The sequence below is a fragment of the Emydura macquarii genome, unplaced genomic scaffold, assembly GCF_026122565.2.
Source record: "Emydura macquarii macquarii isolate MOO-44397 ecotype Brisbane River unplaced genomic scaffold, CSIRO-AGI_Emac_v2 contig_2676, whole genome shotgun sequence".
Taxonomy (NCBI): Eukaryota; Metazoa; Chordata; order Testudines; family Chelidae; genus Emydura; species Emydura macquarii.
Genome location: NW_027132813.1, coordinates 17,521,267 through 17,540,140, shown reverse-complemented (window position 1 = coordinate 17,540,140; position 18,874 = coordinate 17,521,267). Strand labels below are relative to the sequence as shown.

At 45.2% G+C, this 18,874-nt stretch overlaps 1 protein-coding gene across 2 annotated transcripts in view; it reads left to right on the top strand.

Moving 5' to 3' along the window:
• Positions 1-18,618: 18,618 nt before the first annotated feature.
• The window catches only part of SMYD2 (SET and MYND domain containing 2), a 42,647-nt gene continuing 42,391 nt past the window's right edge, over positions 18,619-18,874 (top strand). Inside the window, exon 1 of one of the 2 annotated variants that reach the window (XM_067564970.1) lies at positions 18,619-18,848. In XM_067564970.1, the coding sequence (XP_067421071.1) occupies positions 18,667-18,848 (182 nt within the window). In that variant the 5' untranslated portion in view covers positions 18,619-18,666. The remainder of the gene's footprint in view (positions 18,849-18,874) is intronic. The other variant, XM_067564971.1, reaches the window with a different exon arrangement.

Here is an 18,874-nt window from a genome sequence, read left to right as displayed (position 1 = left end):
GTAAAACAAGAAGTTTTGGAAGAAATGTAAGCCCTCATGCAACAGGATATATACCAATCTGTAACTGCTGGAGAAGAAACTTCCCCTATGGCCAGGCTATTCCATTGCTGCCTATTAGGAGGTGTCTTGTACCATCAAACTTCTGGTACTGGCTATTGTAGAAGTCAAGCTACTGGACTAAATGCACCCTGCTCTGCTCAGGTATGGTGATGATTGCTAAATTCCTATGTTCCTAAAATGTGTACATTTCCTACATTCAATCAAACCAAAGTTTCTCAACCTTTGATTCTGTCATTCTTCTCCTCCTGTATGGCACAAAGAAAATAGTCATACTTTCCATGATTGTAAATTCTAACATTAAATATTTTCAGATGTTAACCATAGAATCATAGGGTTAGAAGGGACCACAAAGGTCATCTAGTCTAAACAACTAAATGTGTCAAAACGATGTCTAAAAGATCCAAGACAAATGGTTGTCCAACCTCCTTTTGAAAAACTCCAGTGAAGGAGCTGCCATAACCTCCCTAGGCAGTCTGTTCCATTGTCCTACTGGTCTTACAATTAGGAAGTTTTTCCTGAGATTTAATCTAAATCTGCTATGCTGTAGTTTGAACCCATTGCCTCCTATCCTGTCCTCTGCGACAAAAGAAAACTTTTCTCTATCTCTTTTATAGCAGCCTTTAAGATATTTGAAGATTGCTATCATGTCCCCCCCTTAATCTCCTCTTTTCCAAACTAAACATACCCAGATCCATCAGCCTTTGCTTATATGGCTTACATTCCATCCCTTTGATCATCTTGTCGCTCGCCTTTGGATCCTTTCCAATTTCTCTACATCCTTTTTATACACTGGCAACCAAAATTAGACTCAGTACTCCAGCTGAGGCCTAACCAGCACCGAATAGAGCAGTACTATTACCTCCTGTGACTTGCATGCTATGTCTCTGTTAATGCAACCTAAAATTGCACTTGCTTTTTTTACAACAGCATCACATTGCTGACTCATGCTGAGGTTGTGACCCAACACAATAAATAAGTAGACTTCTTTATAGTAATTAGTGAAAGAGATCTCATCAATTGAAAGATGTACTGTTATTGGTTACTCAATGATTTAATAAAATCAACTTAATGTATCAGTGCAACAATAGGAAGAGGCATCAGGAAAAATAAATCAACTAAAACCAATCTTTTATTTTAATCTGGAAAGCTAGGAGACTTCATAAATGGTTTGAACAAGACTAGTACATTCAATATCCTTCATAAATAGCTTCTCCTTGTCTGGGACAGGCCACATCTCCCACTCTCATCAGTGCAGGTTGATGACATCTGAAAGTGGGCAGGCAAAATTTACACATAAATGTGTCCTCTAAGCTAATTTGTAGCAGTGGGTGCAGATCAGTCTGTGTGTAATTCAGAACAGTGTGGGCAATTGCTACCCTGCCAAACTCGAAATGCCTCTACCACCTCTCCCTCTTTTTAGTCTGTTTGCTGTTTAAAATAAGTTTGCATTATTTTGTAACTACTTATTTTATTATTTCTTATGGGTTTGTAACTGGGATGTAGCATGGTACAGTGGTGAGTGTGCAAGCACGTGACTCAGAGGACCTATGTCTTGTCCTGGCTTTGCTATGGAGCTGCTAGTTGATCTTACATGAGTCACTTCTCTTCTCTGTGGGAATGTGGGGCCCATCAGCTGTAGCTAGGCAACCCATCTGGAGGAAGCAAAGCTCTGATGTCAGGCCTGGCCAGTGGATCTGCACTATTGACTGATATGACAAGGCAAAGCATTATTTTGTAACTACTTCAAGAAATTCAATAAAACCTCTATGACTAAAAATAACATTAATAATAAATAATCATACGTTAGTAATTTATTTTAAGCTTTTGGCTGAGAGCAAGCAGTTAATTTTAATTCCTTGCTAGCATAATGAACAGTGAGCACACATACATACATAGCCACTGCTGCCATCAGTGGGAACTGATCTGGGAACTTCAGCACCAGGGGCCAAGATTTTCAGAAATGAGTGCATAAAGTTAAACTCCTAAATTGTCAGTTATCCCTCAAGATGAGGATGATATCTGCCGGGGGGAAGTCATTGATGGGACTTAAGATGGCTGAGGAGTCCAATTCATGCTCTACAGATCTTTCCATATAAGTGACAGATGATTGCTTGGAAAGAGCACAAGATGCTGTACGCTTTCCTTCCTCCTCTGCCATTTATCAGCCTCTTGAGCAAGGCTATATTCTTCAGAATGGGCTGAAGGCTTACCATGACTAAGATGAGAAAAGAGGACTTGCTTCGGAAGACGAGTGTAGGGGTGCGGGTCCATCCCTCCTTGTCAGTCCATGAGGGAGGCCACGCCTCCTTGCTGTCACACCTGTGTAAGTAGGCTCAAAGTAGGGAATTAGCTCTCTCATGGGCCGGGGCCTTCAGGCAGGGCAGGACAAAAACAGTCCAGGTAGTTGCAGGGCAACTAAGTAGTCTACGGCCCCAGATCCTCAGGCAAGGCAGGGCAACTACGCAGGCTATAGCTCCCAGGCAGGAGTAAGCACCAGGTTGAATCTAGGGGCTCTCAGGCAGGGGTAAGCACTGGACACAGGCCTCCCTGCCTGGGGGGGGGGGGGGGAGAGTCAGGCACACCAGGGGTGGGGTGGCAAGAGGTAGGGGGAACCTGGCCCCACCCTACTTCACCAGGTCCCAGCCCAGGGCCCTAACAGTGGAGGAGCATTCCACCATTAGGTCAGCAGGGCTCTGGCCAGAACACACTGACCGGAAGTTGGGAAGGAGCAGAGCTGGACTATACTTGACTATCCCTGGGCTACTTCTTACTCTCCTTTTGTGGTGTACCTGTGCCCAGGGGTCATCATTTGCCTCCTCAGGGTAAGTTGCCAGTGGCAGTCCCAGTAGTTCCTTATTGCCTGGGTTGTGGGACAGCTCAGGTAAACCGGGTGGGTCCTCGGTGCAGTCAGAGTGCTCCCTGTGGTTCCCACTCCAGCAGCAGGTTAGGGGACATCCTTCTCCATCAGCGACTCTCTCCCAGCTGAGCTGGAGGGCCCACCCTTTATACTTCTTGTTCCTGTCCCGCCCTTCTGTTTCCGGCATAGTGGACGTGGCCTTTCTGGTTCCACCCACCAGGGGATGTGGGGCAGTTCCTCCTAGTCAGTCTCGGAAGGCCATGCCCCCTCACTCTGAGTATCAGCCATCTGCACACAATGACCAGCCCAGCAAACATGATGTTACATAATTTTCGCTTCAACAGTGGTGTTGTTAGCTGCAGAGAGAATGCTGGCATTGGTGCAACAGTCTTCCCATCTGATATGGAGAATCTTCCTAAGGCAACGCTGTTGGTACTTCTCCAGACGCTTAAGATGGCTTTGATAGGTCACCCATGTTTTGCACGAATAAAGAAAAGTGGGGATGTCTACTGCATTGTAGACCAGGATCTTAGTTTCCATCCGCAGATCTTGGTCAATAAAGATACAATGGAGCAACTTTATGAAGGATACACTGGCACAATGGATCCTATGTTCAATCTCCATATCAAGATTAATTGTCCGGGAGAGGTGGCTACCAATGTAAGGGAAATGCTCAATATTTTCCAGGGGTTCACCTCTGATTACAATTTGTGGGGAAGGGGGGCAATTTGTGCTGGGGCAGGCTGAAGGAGCACCTTTGTCTTCCCAATGTTGAGGGAAAGTCCCAGGCTATGATAGGCACCTGAGAAAAAGGTCTAGAGTGGATTGCAAATAAGCCTATATGTATGAAAGGATAGTACAGTCAGTCCTCAGCATGCTGAAGATCAATAATAACAGTCCTAGTGATTTTAGTTTTAGAATGAAGACATTGTAGATTGAAGAGCTAGCCATCATGCAATACTCAATCCCAATTCCAGAAGAAAGGCAGTCGTGAATAATAATCAAGATTATTGCAAGATAGATGGAAAAAAGGGTTGGGGTAATAACAGCCTTGTTTAACACCAATATGGATTATGAACGTATCCATCTCCAACCCATTACAGAGGATGGTGGTGATCATCCATCATGAAGTAGCCTGAGGCTTGGTCTACACTTACCTTGGCGATCTGGCAGCAGTTGATGGGAGTTATGCAAAGTACACAAAGAACTTGTGTAACTCCAGTTGACTTCTGTGCTTCTCTTCTGTGTTTTCCCGTTGATGCAGCGCTATGCCACTTGAGGAGATGGTTTTAGTATGTCAACTTCTGGATCGGCTGAGCGGGTGTTCACTGACCGTTCAGTCAATCTAGATAAGTCGATTGGATGGCGGCAACTTTGCCGCCATCAGTGTAGACGTAGCCTGAGAATACAAGTGAACTTCAATGGACAACCGAACCTAGACAGCACCTTCCATAACGCTTCATGACTGAAGGAATCAAAGACCTTAGTTAGGTCAATAAATGCTATAAACAATGACTGGTGTTGTTCTCTACACTTCTCTTGGATCTGTCATGAACAAAAACCATCATCTTGGTCGTGTCCTGAGATGGTCTGAAACCACTGGGATTCCTGAAAGACTTCAGCAAGAGGGAGGAGATTGTTCAGGAAGATGCGAACAAGGATCCTCCCGGCAATGGAGAAGAGGACAATGTCTCAGTAATTCCCGCACATTAACTTGTCCCTTTTCTTAAAAATGATCACAATATTGGCATTCTTTAGGATGGGTGGAATTTCTTCATTAACCCAAATTCTAACAAGTAGTTGATGAAGTTTTTGCACAAGTGCTATTTCACCAGCTTTGAAGACCTCCAGGAGATGTTATCTGGGCCTGGTGCCTTGTTGTTTCTAGTCTGAGTGATGGCTCGTCAAACTTCCTCAGAAGATGGGGGCGGGGAGTCAGTAAGAGGTTGTATTACTGAATGCTGAGGAATGGACTCAGTGGTGGCAGCTGAGACTTTAGATTCGTGGTTCAATAGAGTCTCAAAATGCTCTTTCCAATGTTGCTTAAGGGCTACATTGTCCTTAAGGGTGGAGTTGTTCTGAGATCGCAGAGGGGTTATGCTGTGTGAGCTTGGCCCGTAGATGGCTTTTGTTGCTTAAAAAAGCTTCTCATGTCATGTTGATCAGCGAAACTCTGGATCTCCATGGCCTTTGCTTGCCACCACTGATTCTTGGTGTCATGCAGCCTCCTTTGAACTACAGCTTTAAGGCAATGACAAGTCTCTCACTTTTGCTGATTAGAGGGTTCATTTTGCCAAGTGCAAAATGCACTTCTCTTCTGATGAATAAGTGCCAGGATTTCCTCGTTCTCATCAAACCAATCCTGATGGCGGTGAGTGGAGACTCCTAAGTAAGGATGAGATGACCACTTTGCCCTCTGTCCAGAATGAGAGGCTGTTTGTTGTTGCACTAACCCTGGAACAGCCCAGAAGAAAGATTGTCTTTCTGGGAGTTATTATTTTCCTCCTGGTCTCCCTGCTACTGTACACTATGACAGGTGGAACTTACACTACATGATGTACTTGGTGCAGTGAAAGTGAGAGACAGAGACAAGGTTCAGCCTATTACTCTCCCTCTCCTGCTCATCTCCCTGGGGAGGAACATAGCAGCTCTGCAGAGACTGCTTTCCATCCTGCACTGCAACCCATGATGTGTTAGCTGACAAGAGAGGGCTGCATTTGTCTGCCATCCATCTGAACCAGGATGTCAGGCAATAGACTGCTGTTGGCTCTGCCCTGCCAAAAGACAAGAGCCCCTAGACTGCTTGCTACCTCTGCCCTACCAGAAGTCCAGGACCCCATTAGACTGCTTGCTGGCGCTACCCTACCTGAAAGCCAGAGACTTAGACTTTTTAATGCTCCACCCTGCCTGAGACTGTTTGGTGCTCTGCCCCTGCCTGAGGCCCTGAGCAGCTACACTATTGCCAGCTTGGCCCTGTCTGAGGACCCGAGCTGCCTTTCTCTGCTTACAGCCCTGCCCTGCTTAGAGGTCCAGGGCCTCGGAGGCAGCTAATTCCCCCCTTTTTGAGCTTGCCTCATAGATGCAACAGTGAGGGGACATGGCCTCCCTCAGAGATTGATCAGGAAGAATGGCCATATATCCCTACAAACATCTACTAGAGATAAACGTGTAAATAAACTGGCCTGGAAAATTTGTACCCAAAAATCTTAAAGGGTTGACTAAGGAGATCTCTGGCTTGCTGATGCTAATTTTTAATAAATCTTGTAATATTGGGGAAATTCCAGAAGACTGGAAGAGTACTAATGTTGTGCCAATATTCAAAAAGGTGAAGTGGGATGACCTGATGTTAGTCCCAAGCAAAATAATGAAAAAGCTGATATGGAATTCAGCTAATAAAGAATTGAAGGATAGGAGTATAATTAATGCCAATCAACACGATTTTATGGAAAGTAAACACAATCTACATGGTTTCATTCTTTGAAATTATAAATTTGGTTGATCAAGGTACCTGCAAAGATGTATACTTAGACTTTTGTAAGATGTTTGACTTAGTACCATGACATCCTAATTAAAAAATTAGCACTAAACAATATTAATAAAACACATGTTAAATGGATTAAGAACTAACTACCAATCTCAAAAAGTAGGTGTCAATGGGGAATAATCATCAGATGGAATTGTTTCTAGTTGGCTTCTGCAGGGATCAGTATTAGGTCTAATGCTATTCAACATTTTCATCAATGATATGGAAATAAATATAAAATCAATGTTTATAAAATTTTGGATGACACAAAGATTGCCAGAGTGGTAAATGATGAGACAGGGCAGTGACATGAATCAGTTGGTAAGGTGGGCCCATTTGAACAAAATGAGTTTTAGTACAGCCAAACGCAAAGTTATATATCTAGGAACAAGAAATACAGGGCACACCGGAAAATTGGGGGACTATCCTGAAAAGCAGTGACTCTCAAAAAGGATTTAATGGTCATAGTGGACAAGCAACTCAACATGTCCTAGCACAGTGCTATAGCAACAAGGAGTAATGTAATCATTGGATGAATAAACAGAAGAGTAGGAATAAGAAGGTGATTTTATCTCCGTCAACAGCATTGGTGAGACCAATACTGGAATAATGCATCCAGTTCTGGTGTCCGTATTTTAAACACAACATAGAAAAATTGGAGGGTGCAGTAAAGCGCTACAAAAAATGATTAGATGGCTGGAGAAAGTGCCTTGCAGTAAGAAATTTGAAGATTGAGAGGTGACTTGATTACAGTGTTTAAGTAGCTACATAGGGAGAAAATACTGGTTACTAAAAGACACTGTCTAGTGGAGAAAGGCATAACAAAAACCAGCCACTGGAAGCTGAAGCCAGACATTGGAAACCAGGACAAATTTCTAACAGTGAGTGTGATTAACCATAGGAACTCCCAAAGAAAGTGGCAAATTTTCTATCTCTTGAGGTTTTCAGATCAAGACTGGATGCCTTTTTGTAAGTTATGCTTTAGTCAAACACAAAGTATTGGACTCAAAGGGGTAACTGGGTGATATTTAAAGATCTGAGATACAGGAGAACAAATTAGATGATCAGTGACCTTCTGGCCTTAAACTCTAGTAATCTATATTTGGGGGGTTTAAACGGCATGCTAAAATGGGAACCAAAAAGGACATTCACCCAGAGTATAAGGAAGAGCCACCAGGCCGCCCCTCTGAACTTGGGAAAGTAGACACATGAAGACATGGTTCTTCTCAACAGACTGATTGGGGAAATATGTGGCCTTGCTTAGTCTTGGGATTTGGTCACCCAAGGGGGTACTATGTCCATGCAACTAGAAAGAGGGATAGTTCATGGTTCAGTGGCCTTGGGATATACCCATGTTAGTAATGGTGAGCTGGCTTACTACTGATGGTGGGATTCACTTAGGTCACCTGTGTCCCTGAAGACTTGCAGACATTTCCCTTGTCTATAATGCCTTTACAAGTAATAGAGCAGATATGATGACCCTGGGTATCTCATTCACTATCCTGGTCAGGAATCTGGGGGAGAGACTTGATCCCAGGAAGTGCTCAATAGGTCAAAGATCTTACTCAAATCCACAGCACAGCAAAAGTTGCAGTTACGTAGCAAAAGGAAATGAAGGGAAAGTATGTAACAACTTAATGACAACTGTGCAGCCAGATTCTTATCTGTTGTGAATAGATGCATCTCCTTTGCCCGTAGAACTATGCTGATTTACATCAGTTGAATATCTCACCTGTTGGTTGGTTGTTTTTTATTTGCTTGAGTCCTGCAGTGGCTCTTTAAGCAGAGGCTAATGTAGATTTGGCAGGAGCAGGCTGGATTTAACACAGAATGGCAGTTGGGAGGTTGCTGATTCTGTGTGATCGGCAAACATCCGAGTGTTGAGTGTCACTTTCACACCTAACAGGTGCCCTTCCTATTCCCTGTAGTCACCCAGTTCTGTCATCATGATAAGTTCCTGAAACTGCATTTGTACTGCTGTCACTTTTTGTTTTTGAAAATGTATGTGTGGGCTTTTTATATTGTCATATTAAAAATGCTTGTAAACTTCAGTTAGTGGATTAAAATATAGTCATCTACAGGCAAACTGTACATGCAAAAATTCCAAACAAAAGGCGAAAACTCACATCTTTACAACTTTCAGGGCCTCATTCTCCCATACGCAGTAATAACCTGCATTGGGGATCTAAACTCTGAGAGTTGAAATGTGTGGAGTTCTATGGCAGTTCTCCCACGGAGCAGTAGAAGAGGAGTTTGCTCCCTTCATGAAAGAACCTGGAGTTCCACCTCCTAAACTTGTAGACCCTTGAGAGCCATAATGATTTTTTGAAGGCAAGAGGCATCCATATGGACACTCTTGACTACTGCTGTCAGGCCCCACTGGGCTTTGGACAACAAGAGCCATGATGTCAGGGGTTCCCGTGACCTCCAGCTATCTCTGGAACTCCACTGTCTGTAGTAACTTAATTTGTTTTAGCCTTTGAGTTTGGGATGGAGGAGAATCTGATATAGTTTGGCTGCTCCCCCAACCTATCTTGCCCCTATTAGAATCTAGGTACCTGTGTTGAAGGGAAGGAAGGAATATGTCACAGATGGAGTACTCACCCTTTCCACTCTTATCTCAGCTGTGAGTATGTTTACACTGCAGTCAAAGGTGTCACTGCAGCTCAGGTAGACATACCTTGCTAGCTTTAATCTATCTAGCACCGTGTAAACAATCCCCATCATGTGGCCCTCCCTCGCTGTCAATCTCCAAGGGAGGTCACATCGCCCGGCCGCTATGTCCTGCGGGGAGGCTTCAGCTACAGAGGAAAATTAGGCCAAAGAGGCCCAGAACTGCTATCTGGGCAATCCCAAAGCCCTGGGCCCCAACCCTCAGGCAGGACGTGCAAGCAGTCTGTGGCCCTGCCCCTCAGGCAATGCAGGGCCGGCAAAGTAAATAGTCTCTGGCCCTATGTAGGGCAAGCAAACAGTCTAGAGCCCAGGCCCTTAGGTAGAGCAGGGCAGGCTATTGAGGCTTTACAGGCCAAGGGGTGATGAAGAGGGAGAGGACACAGGCCCACTCGACTCCACTGCATCTCAGACCAGGGCCCTAGCAGTGGCGGGGTGTCCAACCACTGGGTCAGTGGAGCTCCAGCCTCAACGCGCTGACTAGTGCTTCAGCTTGAACGCAGCCGAACTCAGGCCGGCTACCCCTGGGCCACTTCCTCCACCCCTGTGTCCATGTATCTATGCTCCAGGTCACAGTCCACTTCCTTGGGGTAGTATGCAAGGGGCAGTCCCAACAGGTCCACGCCATGGCAGGCGCCTGGCAGCTCCTCCAGGTCACAGGGGACAGGTAGTTCCTCCAGCTCACAGGGCCCAGGCAGTACTGGTAGGTCCTCGGGGCTCCAACCACCAGGCGGCACCCCTGGCTGCTCCTCCTCGGAGCAGCAGTCAGGCTCCGGTCCAAGCATCAAGCAAGAAACATCCTTCTCCTTCAGCTGCTGTCCCCGAACTGAGCTGGAAGGCCCACCTTTTATACTTCCCTTTCCTGTCCCGCCTCTCTGCTTCCGATCAGGTGGGTGTGGACTTCCAGGTTCCACCCCCCAGAGGTGGTTTGGCCCTCCCTCGTTGTCAATCTCCGAAGGAGGCCACACCTCCCTACTGCATGTGGCTGAAAACAGCAGTGAAGCCCAGGGCAGCATGGGTTTCACCGCAGGCTAGGAATGTGTGTACATGTCTAAGGAAACCGGGCCAGCTTATACAATCCATGCTGAAGCCTGTGCCATGGTAGCTTCACTGCTATTTTTAGTTGTGAAAATTAAATCTAGTGTGGGTATGTTTACCTCTGACTGCAGCATAGACATACCCTCTGATTTACAGGCTCAGAATCTCTGTGCACAAAGAGGTCGTGGGGAACAAGATGGTCTTAATTATTTCTACCTCCAAAGCTTGGTTGAACCTGAAAGCTAATAAGTGATTAAGAATGGACAGTCACTAATCTCTCATGCTCCCTATCTTTTTCATTAGCTCAATGAGATCTCTGTCTCTGAGTTTCCTGGCCACCATATTTGTTATTAATTATTATTTAAAAGTTTGTTAGATTTTGGCTGAATAAGTAGTGAGTAAAATCTGAGTAAGGGGCCTCAGGATTTACGATTTCACATATGGTATCTAAAATGCTTATACTGCATTTCCAAGAAGAGACAAGGTTACCAAACCAGACCTCTCTGGAAGTAATAGCACCTAATATAGAAGAATTTATATCTGTTTTTTTCTAATTCTTTCTCTCCTCACAGACTGATGGCCAGTGATTATTTTTTATAGATACCCATAGCTGACTTTTACTCTTGACTCACAGTTCACTTGAGGCTTTAGGTCTTCGTGACTGACTCCCTGCTAATTCCAAGTATGGGACCTTGCTTGGCAAGCTCTGCTCATGGTACATAATAAAAAAAAATACAGCTTTCTATGTAGGCTGCTCAAAAGTTTCTCAGGAATTCAGCCCATGTTAATAACTGTATTGATTCACTAACTAAACTAAAAATCTTAATATCATCCAGTAGAATGCTCACAGTGTTCCAGAGAGAAGTTCCAACATTGTGTATGAAGGTGAATGGCTTTGGTTCTAAGAACTTCATTTCAAGAGATTCAGAGACCAGACACCATACTTTGTTCTTTGACTTTCTTAAACCCTTACCTTATTTCAGATCCTTTTGTGAGCTTTCATCTTTCATTTCTAAAACATACAAACTGAAGTTTTAAAAAAAGAAAGAGAAGCAGAAATGTCCTGGGACACAAGGTATCATTTAGACATTTATCACCCAGTCCTGCATGGTGGTGAGTGTCCTCAAGTCCCATTGTAGTCTTTGGGAATTGAGAACACTCAGGCCTACTCCCATGGAAGTTAGATGCCTAAATACTGGCTCTGGGCCTCAGCTCCTCTCATGGGGTACCTAACATCTCACAGGACTGGCTATTTGCACAGCAATTGCACTAATTCTTATATGATTCAGTTATTGAGAATCAACATAAACTGATTAACCTGTCTAAGTTTTTCAATATAAACACAATAGTTGGAAGCTAGTGTTGACTAGAATATCACTTCCAGGTTATTATTCATTCCGTTCTTAGACACTCAGATACCATGAGGACGAGCATGGCATGAAAACTTAGATAAATTAGATAAGAAAACTCTGTTTTATTAATTTAAATCTGTAATTTTGTAACGGGAAAAGAGGAAAGGAAATGTATATGGCTATCTTTTCTAGGGCCTTCTCTGAATTGGGGCAAGCAGACCACTCCGAAGGAGGGCTGCATGAACATCTGAGCCACTGCCAACGCTTGGGTCTTTCCCCACCAGGACGAGCGACTATCAAGCACAGATCTTTGATGTGTACACCTAGGCAAAGCAAAGAAGAAAAGGGTTGCCAAGGCCATCCCTAGAGTAGGGCAGATTGGGGCGATCGCCTTGGTTCCCATGCTTTGGGGGCCCCGCTCTAGACCAGGCAGGAGGCTGCAGCCGCCCACCTCCCGGCTTTGCACTGGGACTTGGCAGGAGTCGGCTAGTCACATACCGAGGAGGCCAGGCCTCCGGGCACCAGCCTGTGTGGAGCGCCAAGCCAGCCCTTCACGACACACAGCAGGGGCAAGGGGCACAGCCAGCCACCCCTCGGGGGCGGGGGGGCGGTGCGGCCACCCCGTCTGAGTCAGCGTCAGGCTGCAGGGCTGGAGCGGGAGAGCAAGGCACCGTGTGGCAGGAAAACTGTATGGGGGGGAGAGGGCGGTAGAGCCCGGCAGGAGCTGGGCTCCACAGTACCATACAGAAGGAGGTAAGCAGCATGTTCCACCCCCCAGGTACAGATCTTCCTGGGGCATCTGGGGAGTGGCACCATCTTGTGGGAGCCGGGGACCCCTCCTGCCCTGCGCAGGGGGGTTGAGGACACGAGGTTTAGGGGGGCTCAAATGTAGACTTGGTCCCCGGGCGCCGGAGACCCAAAGTATGCCACTGGAACCAGGTGGGGGGCCTACGCAGTATGCTTTGTCCTGGGCCCCGCACCGCCCTAGGGACAGCCCTGAGGGTTGCCATAGGCCCTTCACCTTCTCTATCGGCAGGGAGTGTAGAACTCCAATGGCAAGATGAAGGTCAAGATGATATAGGTTTAGGCCTGCTGTGGCTTCTAGCTGGCATACCACTCCAAGTTGAAGGAAGCACCCACCTTATCATGTCTGCAACCATGTCTTTTCTAAATAGGTGTGGTCCCAATAGTGTGGGTACCATTAGCCGACAAGATTCCGGCTCATCCGCTTTTCTGGGGACATTTCCTTTACCCAGAGGGCTCCACTACCCTAGCATTGGGCGCCATGGGGCTTTCCAAAGGGAAACAGGTTTATTGACTGGTACCTGTCACTCACTGATGCACCGCTGGCTGCACTGTCTATGCATCCGGTGGCGAATCCTGGAGGGACCAGCCAGACAGTAGGAAAGGAAATATATAGACAAGGTATTTACAAAACTATTTTATTAATAAATTATCAAACCAGTTTTAGTTACTGAAAACATCCAAAATAAGTTAAAAGCTATCCAGGCAACTGGGTGAATTTCTCCCTAAGGATTTAAATAGAGCTCAGGGCCTATGGTAAATTTCACCCCATGTGAATAGATTCATATATTAACTCTTAGAAAGTTTGCACTATAAGCTAGGTCAGTGGTTCCCAACCTTTTTGGCTCGAGGGCCACAGATATAATTTTTACAACCCTGAAGGGCCACCAGTCTCCGTCAGCAGCCCCCTTTCCCTCCCTCCCACTGCAGCCAGGCAGAAGGAGTTCAGAAGGGAGGCTGCCTCCTTGCTGATATCCTGTCCCCCTGGCTGCAGCAGGCAAACCACACACATCCTGCTGTAGCCCTGTGCGCTCCACCTTGCAGTCCCTGGCAGTGGCTCCCTTCTGCAGCCAGGGGGATGGGAGATCAGTGCTCTCTTTTCTCTGGCTCCAGCAGGGACCCCAGTGCCTATGGACCAGGCAGAGTGCTTTGCAGTGCTCCCTGCTACAGCCAGGGGGAGGGGAGTGCTGATCTCCCATCCCTTGGCTGCAGCAAGGAGCCTGTACAAGTCTTGTAGCCCCGTGGCAACATGCTCCACCTGGGTCCTTAGGCAAGGGCTCCCTTCTGCAGCCAGTGGGAGGGGAGCGGCAGGCCACTTTGAAAGAACCTACGGGCCACTTTTGGCCCCTGGGCCACAGATTGGGAACCACTGAGCTAGGTTATCCAGAGTGTACTGGATAAAAGTGTATTTAGTAAATATTTTTTTTATAAATATTGAAATATAGATGCTTACTCTGGAGGAGGGATAGTAAATTTCAGATTCTGCCTCTCTACCCTCAGCATGATCAGATGAATAGGCTTCCTCCACTGATGCTCTATTTTTAACATGTTCAAGAGCTCAGTACTGCAAGATGTTGAGCATTCTGTGGGACCTAACCCACATGCTTAGAAGAGAGTAGGCCCAAAGACTATATGATGTGAAATCCTCGCCCCATTGACATCAATGGGAGTTTTGCCATTGACTTCAGTGGGGCCAAGATTTCACTGCTGAAGTATATAATGGTATTTTATTAGATTTGTTAAGCAGGCTGTGGACCACTTTTCATGTCACCAAAGTATATATGTCACTACGTGGGGATCAGAAATTTGATAATAGAGGGCTCTTCAATCTAGCAGACAAAGGTATAACAAAATCCAATGGCTAGAAGTTGAATCAGGACAGGTTTAGACTAGAAATAAGGCACAAAATGTTAACATTGAGGGTAATTGATCTTGGAAAAATTTACTCAGGGTTGTGGTGGGTTCTTTATCACTGGAAAATTTTCAATCAAGACTGGATGGTTTTCTAGACAATATGTTATAATTCAAATAGGAATTAATTCAAAGAAGTCCTATGGCTTGCTTTATGCTGGAGGTCAGACTAGACTATCACAATGGCCCTTTCTGGCTTTATAATCTATTCATCAAACTGGATTGAACTCCAGAGCAGTTTTCTCAAGTAATGTTGAGTTTCTTCATTCAATGGACTGCATTATTAATTATTATTATTTAATATTTAGATTGCAGTAGTGCCTACAGGCCGACCAGATCAGGGCCCTATTGTGCTAGATACTGTACAAATAAACAGAAAATAACAATTCTTGTCCCAAATATTTTAGTTTTTGTTATTTATTTAGAATCAACTTTTGGAGTTATAACTGGCTATAATTCCATACTCAGTGCCCATAAATCTATGGTGGTAAATTTTTCCATTTTGGTTGCTCGCCTTTTCCCCTTAAAAAGATGTAGCAGTTGTACACATTAAAATAGCTTAGCCCAGAGGGCTGCATTATTTTTGTAATAGTTCTAGTTATTTCAATGTGCTAATATAAGAGAGAACATTGAAAAACGAGAGCCATGACTGGATGAATGCTGACATAAAAATGTTTGAAGTTTATATGTAATAGCTTATACAGCAAGATTTTTTTATCATGGCAATTTGGAAGTTAATTTATCTTCATTTCATTTTATAAGCAGCTAAATCAGTTATGTCAAAACAAAACAGATCATTTTATATGCAGCTAAATCAGATATGCCATGAAAACGAGGCTGTCAAGCAGTTACATCGTATTAGATGGCACAAACATCAAGAAAGTAGAACAATTCATTTACCTGGGTGGCATCAAACTAGCCAATGTAGACCTCAAAAAAGAAGTAACATCAAGGATAGGAAAGGCATTCACTAAACTCAATAATATATGGAAATCAAAGATATACAGCACCAAAATAAAACAGAATTTTCAACTCAAACGTAATCTCAATGCTAACATATGGCTGCAATAGCTAGAGATCTATTAATTAAAATGTTAGATAGAAAATGAGATGCCTTTGAAAATAAGTGCCTATGAAAAAATCTAAGCATTGGATGGAGGGACTATAGTACCAATGAAGAGATCAGAGAAATTACCAACCAGCAGCTCATCTCCACTAGAATTAGAAGGAAGTGCTGCAGGTATTTGAGGCAAGTACTCTGGATGCCAGAACAGAGACTCCCACGTGAAGCTGTCAAGTGGAAACTAACTTATGTGAGGAAATGCAGGCACCCAAGAGAAACCTGAAGAAGAACCTTGGCAGGGAGGGCAGAACAGTCCATCTCAACATCATAGAGCAGATGGAAGCAGCAGCTATCAACAGAGAGAGGTGGAAGTAGAAGAGATTGGTTTCCACCCATGCACCAACTTGTGCAAGAAAGATATAATAAAAATACTAAATACGTGAACTATTCCATTTCTTCATTTTTCTGCATAATAACATACCCTTTATATACCTGGTTGGGCCAAATTCAGAGGTAAATGTAACTTGGTCTAAGTAAACCTAGTGGGAGTTTAGTAGTGTTATTTACACCTTCTTTTGGTACATGGATTACACCAGTTTGGAATCTATCTACATTTAGTTAGACTCCCTTGCACTTGCTTGCTTCAGTTCTTCTTCCTTGTGAGGCTCCCCAGCAAGACTCTATAGACACCCAGAATGCCCTCTGATCACAGAAATACAGTGGTAAGGGCATGGTTTGCATTTTAAATTTACCTATTGGTAATTATTTCATATCTCTCTGCTCCTATTTGATTAAGATCTTTTGGTGCAAGAACTCAACTGGAACATTTTGGTTAGTGTTAAAACTCTTATACTTCTTATTTAGGGACAGATTCTGAACTCATTTACACCAGAGTTACACCACAAAAGTTACTCTAACTTTACAGGGCGTAAATGAGCTTAACACCTGCCCTTAGGTTTTACTCAAACTAAAATCAATGAATGGTAATGAGTTTATGCTTTTGTTTCAATAAATTCTTTCTCAGCATTATTTTTTTATTCTTGTTTTGCATCCTGCACCTTCTTCTTTGATTTCTAGTTTACTGATTTACTTTTCCTCATGAAATATTTCATGTTTTCAGTTGCAATCTGCATATCTAGACAAACTTTTTCCAAGTGATTTATTGCACAAATAATTTCATGTACAACTAAATGATCATCTATTTATAGCACAGATAACATAACTTGGATGACTATAGTACTCACGTACTACAAGTAATGCAGATAATATTTATATCTGCATACTTAACTCATATTTCTGAAATGAATATTCTTCCAGCAGTACGTCCGACTGCTAAATGACTAACAGAAAATCTCATGTATTGAAATGCTTAGGCACAAAGGTGGAGTTAAGAGCATTATAATAGCCTTAACTAAGAGAGCCTTCTTGGGCTTTGTGGGATTGAGCCTTACCTTGAATATAACTTTACTATAGATTTATTGTGTTTATTATTTCTAAGGTAATCAAAGGAAACATTTATTCCTAGCTTGAGTAAATGCAGTATTTCCTAGCTCTATTGGCTTTTAGCCACATTTATAACATGATTTCTGCTGTCACATTGGGACATTTGTCATTTGTTTCTTTTCAAATGTTCTTGTTTACAAATAGGACAGCCTCACCCATGAGGCTAACTAGTTAATTGCAGGTAAGAAATAATCACCCCCATTAATTCCACGTATTTCCTTTCAAGCTATCCAAAATATTGCAATATTCTAGAGTAATGCTCCCATGGTTCTCCATTTCTCATTTTCACTGGTGTAAATAAGGAGTAACTCTGCTGAAGTCAGTGGGGTTACATGGGTGTAAAACTGAGGTATACTTTTTATAAACAGGGCTGCCCAAAGCATCTGCAGTCCCTGCAATCCAATTCCTAAGGTTCCTTCATGGATTCAATTTTCACAACCACATTGTGGTGCACTACGGTGAAGTTGTTAAGCACCATTTTGCTGGATTTTCTAGATTAGGAAGCTTTATCACATTGAAACCGTTTCCAAAAGCTCAGCGTGTGTGTGGCTGTGAGAGTGAGATAGCAAGAAGTCACCCAAGGACTGTAGTTTTGATAATGACCCATGTGAGCTTGCCCACTAGCCCTCTTTACAAGGCAAGCAACAAATTCAGAAGCTGTGTGTGACCTACATAGCAAAAACCCTCAGCACGACCACATCTTCTGCATCTTTCTTTACATGCTTACATGCCCTTCTTGATAGAGAACCTGAGATTGGAGGGAGTCAAAACTGGTCCTCAGAGATTAATTGTTCATTATACCCTCCCAATTTCAGGCTTGGGGTTTGAGACTAAGGGCTTATCTACACTGGATAGTTTTGCTGCTTTAACTAGACCAGAAGAGTTAAAGCAGCAAAACCCACCTACTGTGTATGTATAGCTTATTGTGATTCGGGAAGAATAAGCTATACTGGTATAAGGCACCTTGATACCACTATAACCGTATCCACACTTGGCGGGTTTTGCTTCCAGTATTATATCTGTAAAAATTCACCTCCTCGACCTACATAGTTATCTTGCTATAATTTTGGGGGAGCAGACCAGCCCTAAGAATTTTTACAGCTCTCAGAGAAGACTTTCAGTGCTGAAACTGAAGGTGAGCAGAGGTCCCACTACTGGGGGCTTTGTCTTGTATAGGTAACTATTTCTCCAAAGCCCCCCCCAAAAAAGAAAGTGTCCTGATTTTTCACATTTGCTAGCTGGTCACTGGGGTGCTGATGCCGACGCCACAGGCACAACTGTAGCCATGTTGGCTAGAAGAGGGGAGGAAGAGAGAGAAAGGTCCCCCCTGCAGTCAGAGAAGCCAGGTTTTGAGACTCGGGGCTGGCCCGGTTCAGGGCGCGGCTCGCTCCATCATCTCCCTACTCTAGCTAGATGCGCTCTGGCCCTCGGGCCCTCTCTCCAGAATCAGAGCTGGGGTGATGGGCAGGAAACTCACTGCAAGCAGCCGGGTCCTGCACAGCAGCCTCGGCCAGCCCTTGGCTCGGGATCCTGCCGGGCTGCGGGCACCCGGCGGCTGCGTGTGTGTGTGTAAACGGGGCGCCCCCGGGAAGGGGGGGAGGGTTCGCGAACGGGTCTGCCTGTCCGGGGAGGGAGGGAGCGAGGGGTGGGTGCTCCCCGGCAGGGCACGGCGGGCTCTAGGACCCGGCGGGCTCCTGCGGCGGTTTCCCGCCGGGGAGCTGGCTGCCCGTGTACTACGTGTGTGGGGCTGGCGGGTACCACCGCCGCCGTCGCGCAGGGGTGACTCGGCTCCATTAATAGCGGCCTGGCGGGGAGCCCCGGCCACCCACCCACCTGCCCGGCCGCAGCAGCAGCAGCAGCGCCGCGCACGCCTGGCCGGGGCAGGATGCGGGCGGAAGGGAGCCCGCGCGGGGCGGGCCTGGAGCGCTTCACCAGCCCGGGCAGGGGCCGGGGGCTGCGGGCCCGGCAGCGCTTCGCCGTCGGGGAGCTGCTCTTCAGCTGCCCGGCCTACACCTGCGTGCTGACCGTCAGCGAGAGGGGCAACCACTGCGAGTGCTGCTTCGCCAGGTAGCGGCCCGGCCCGGCCCCGGGGC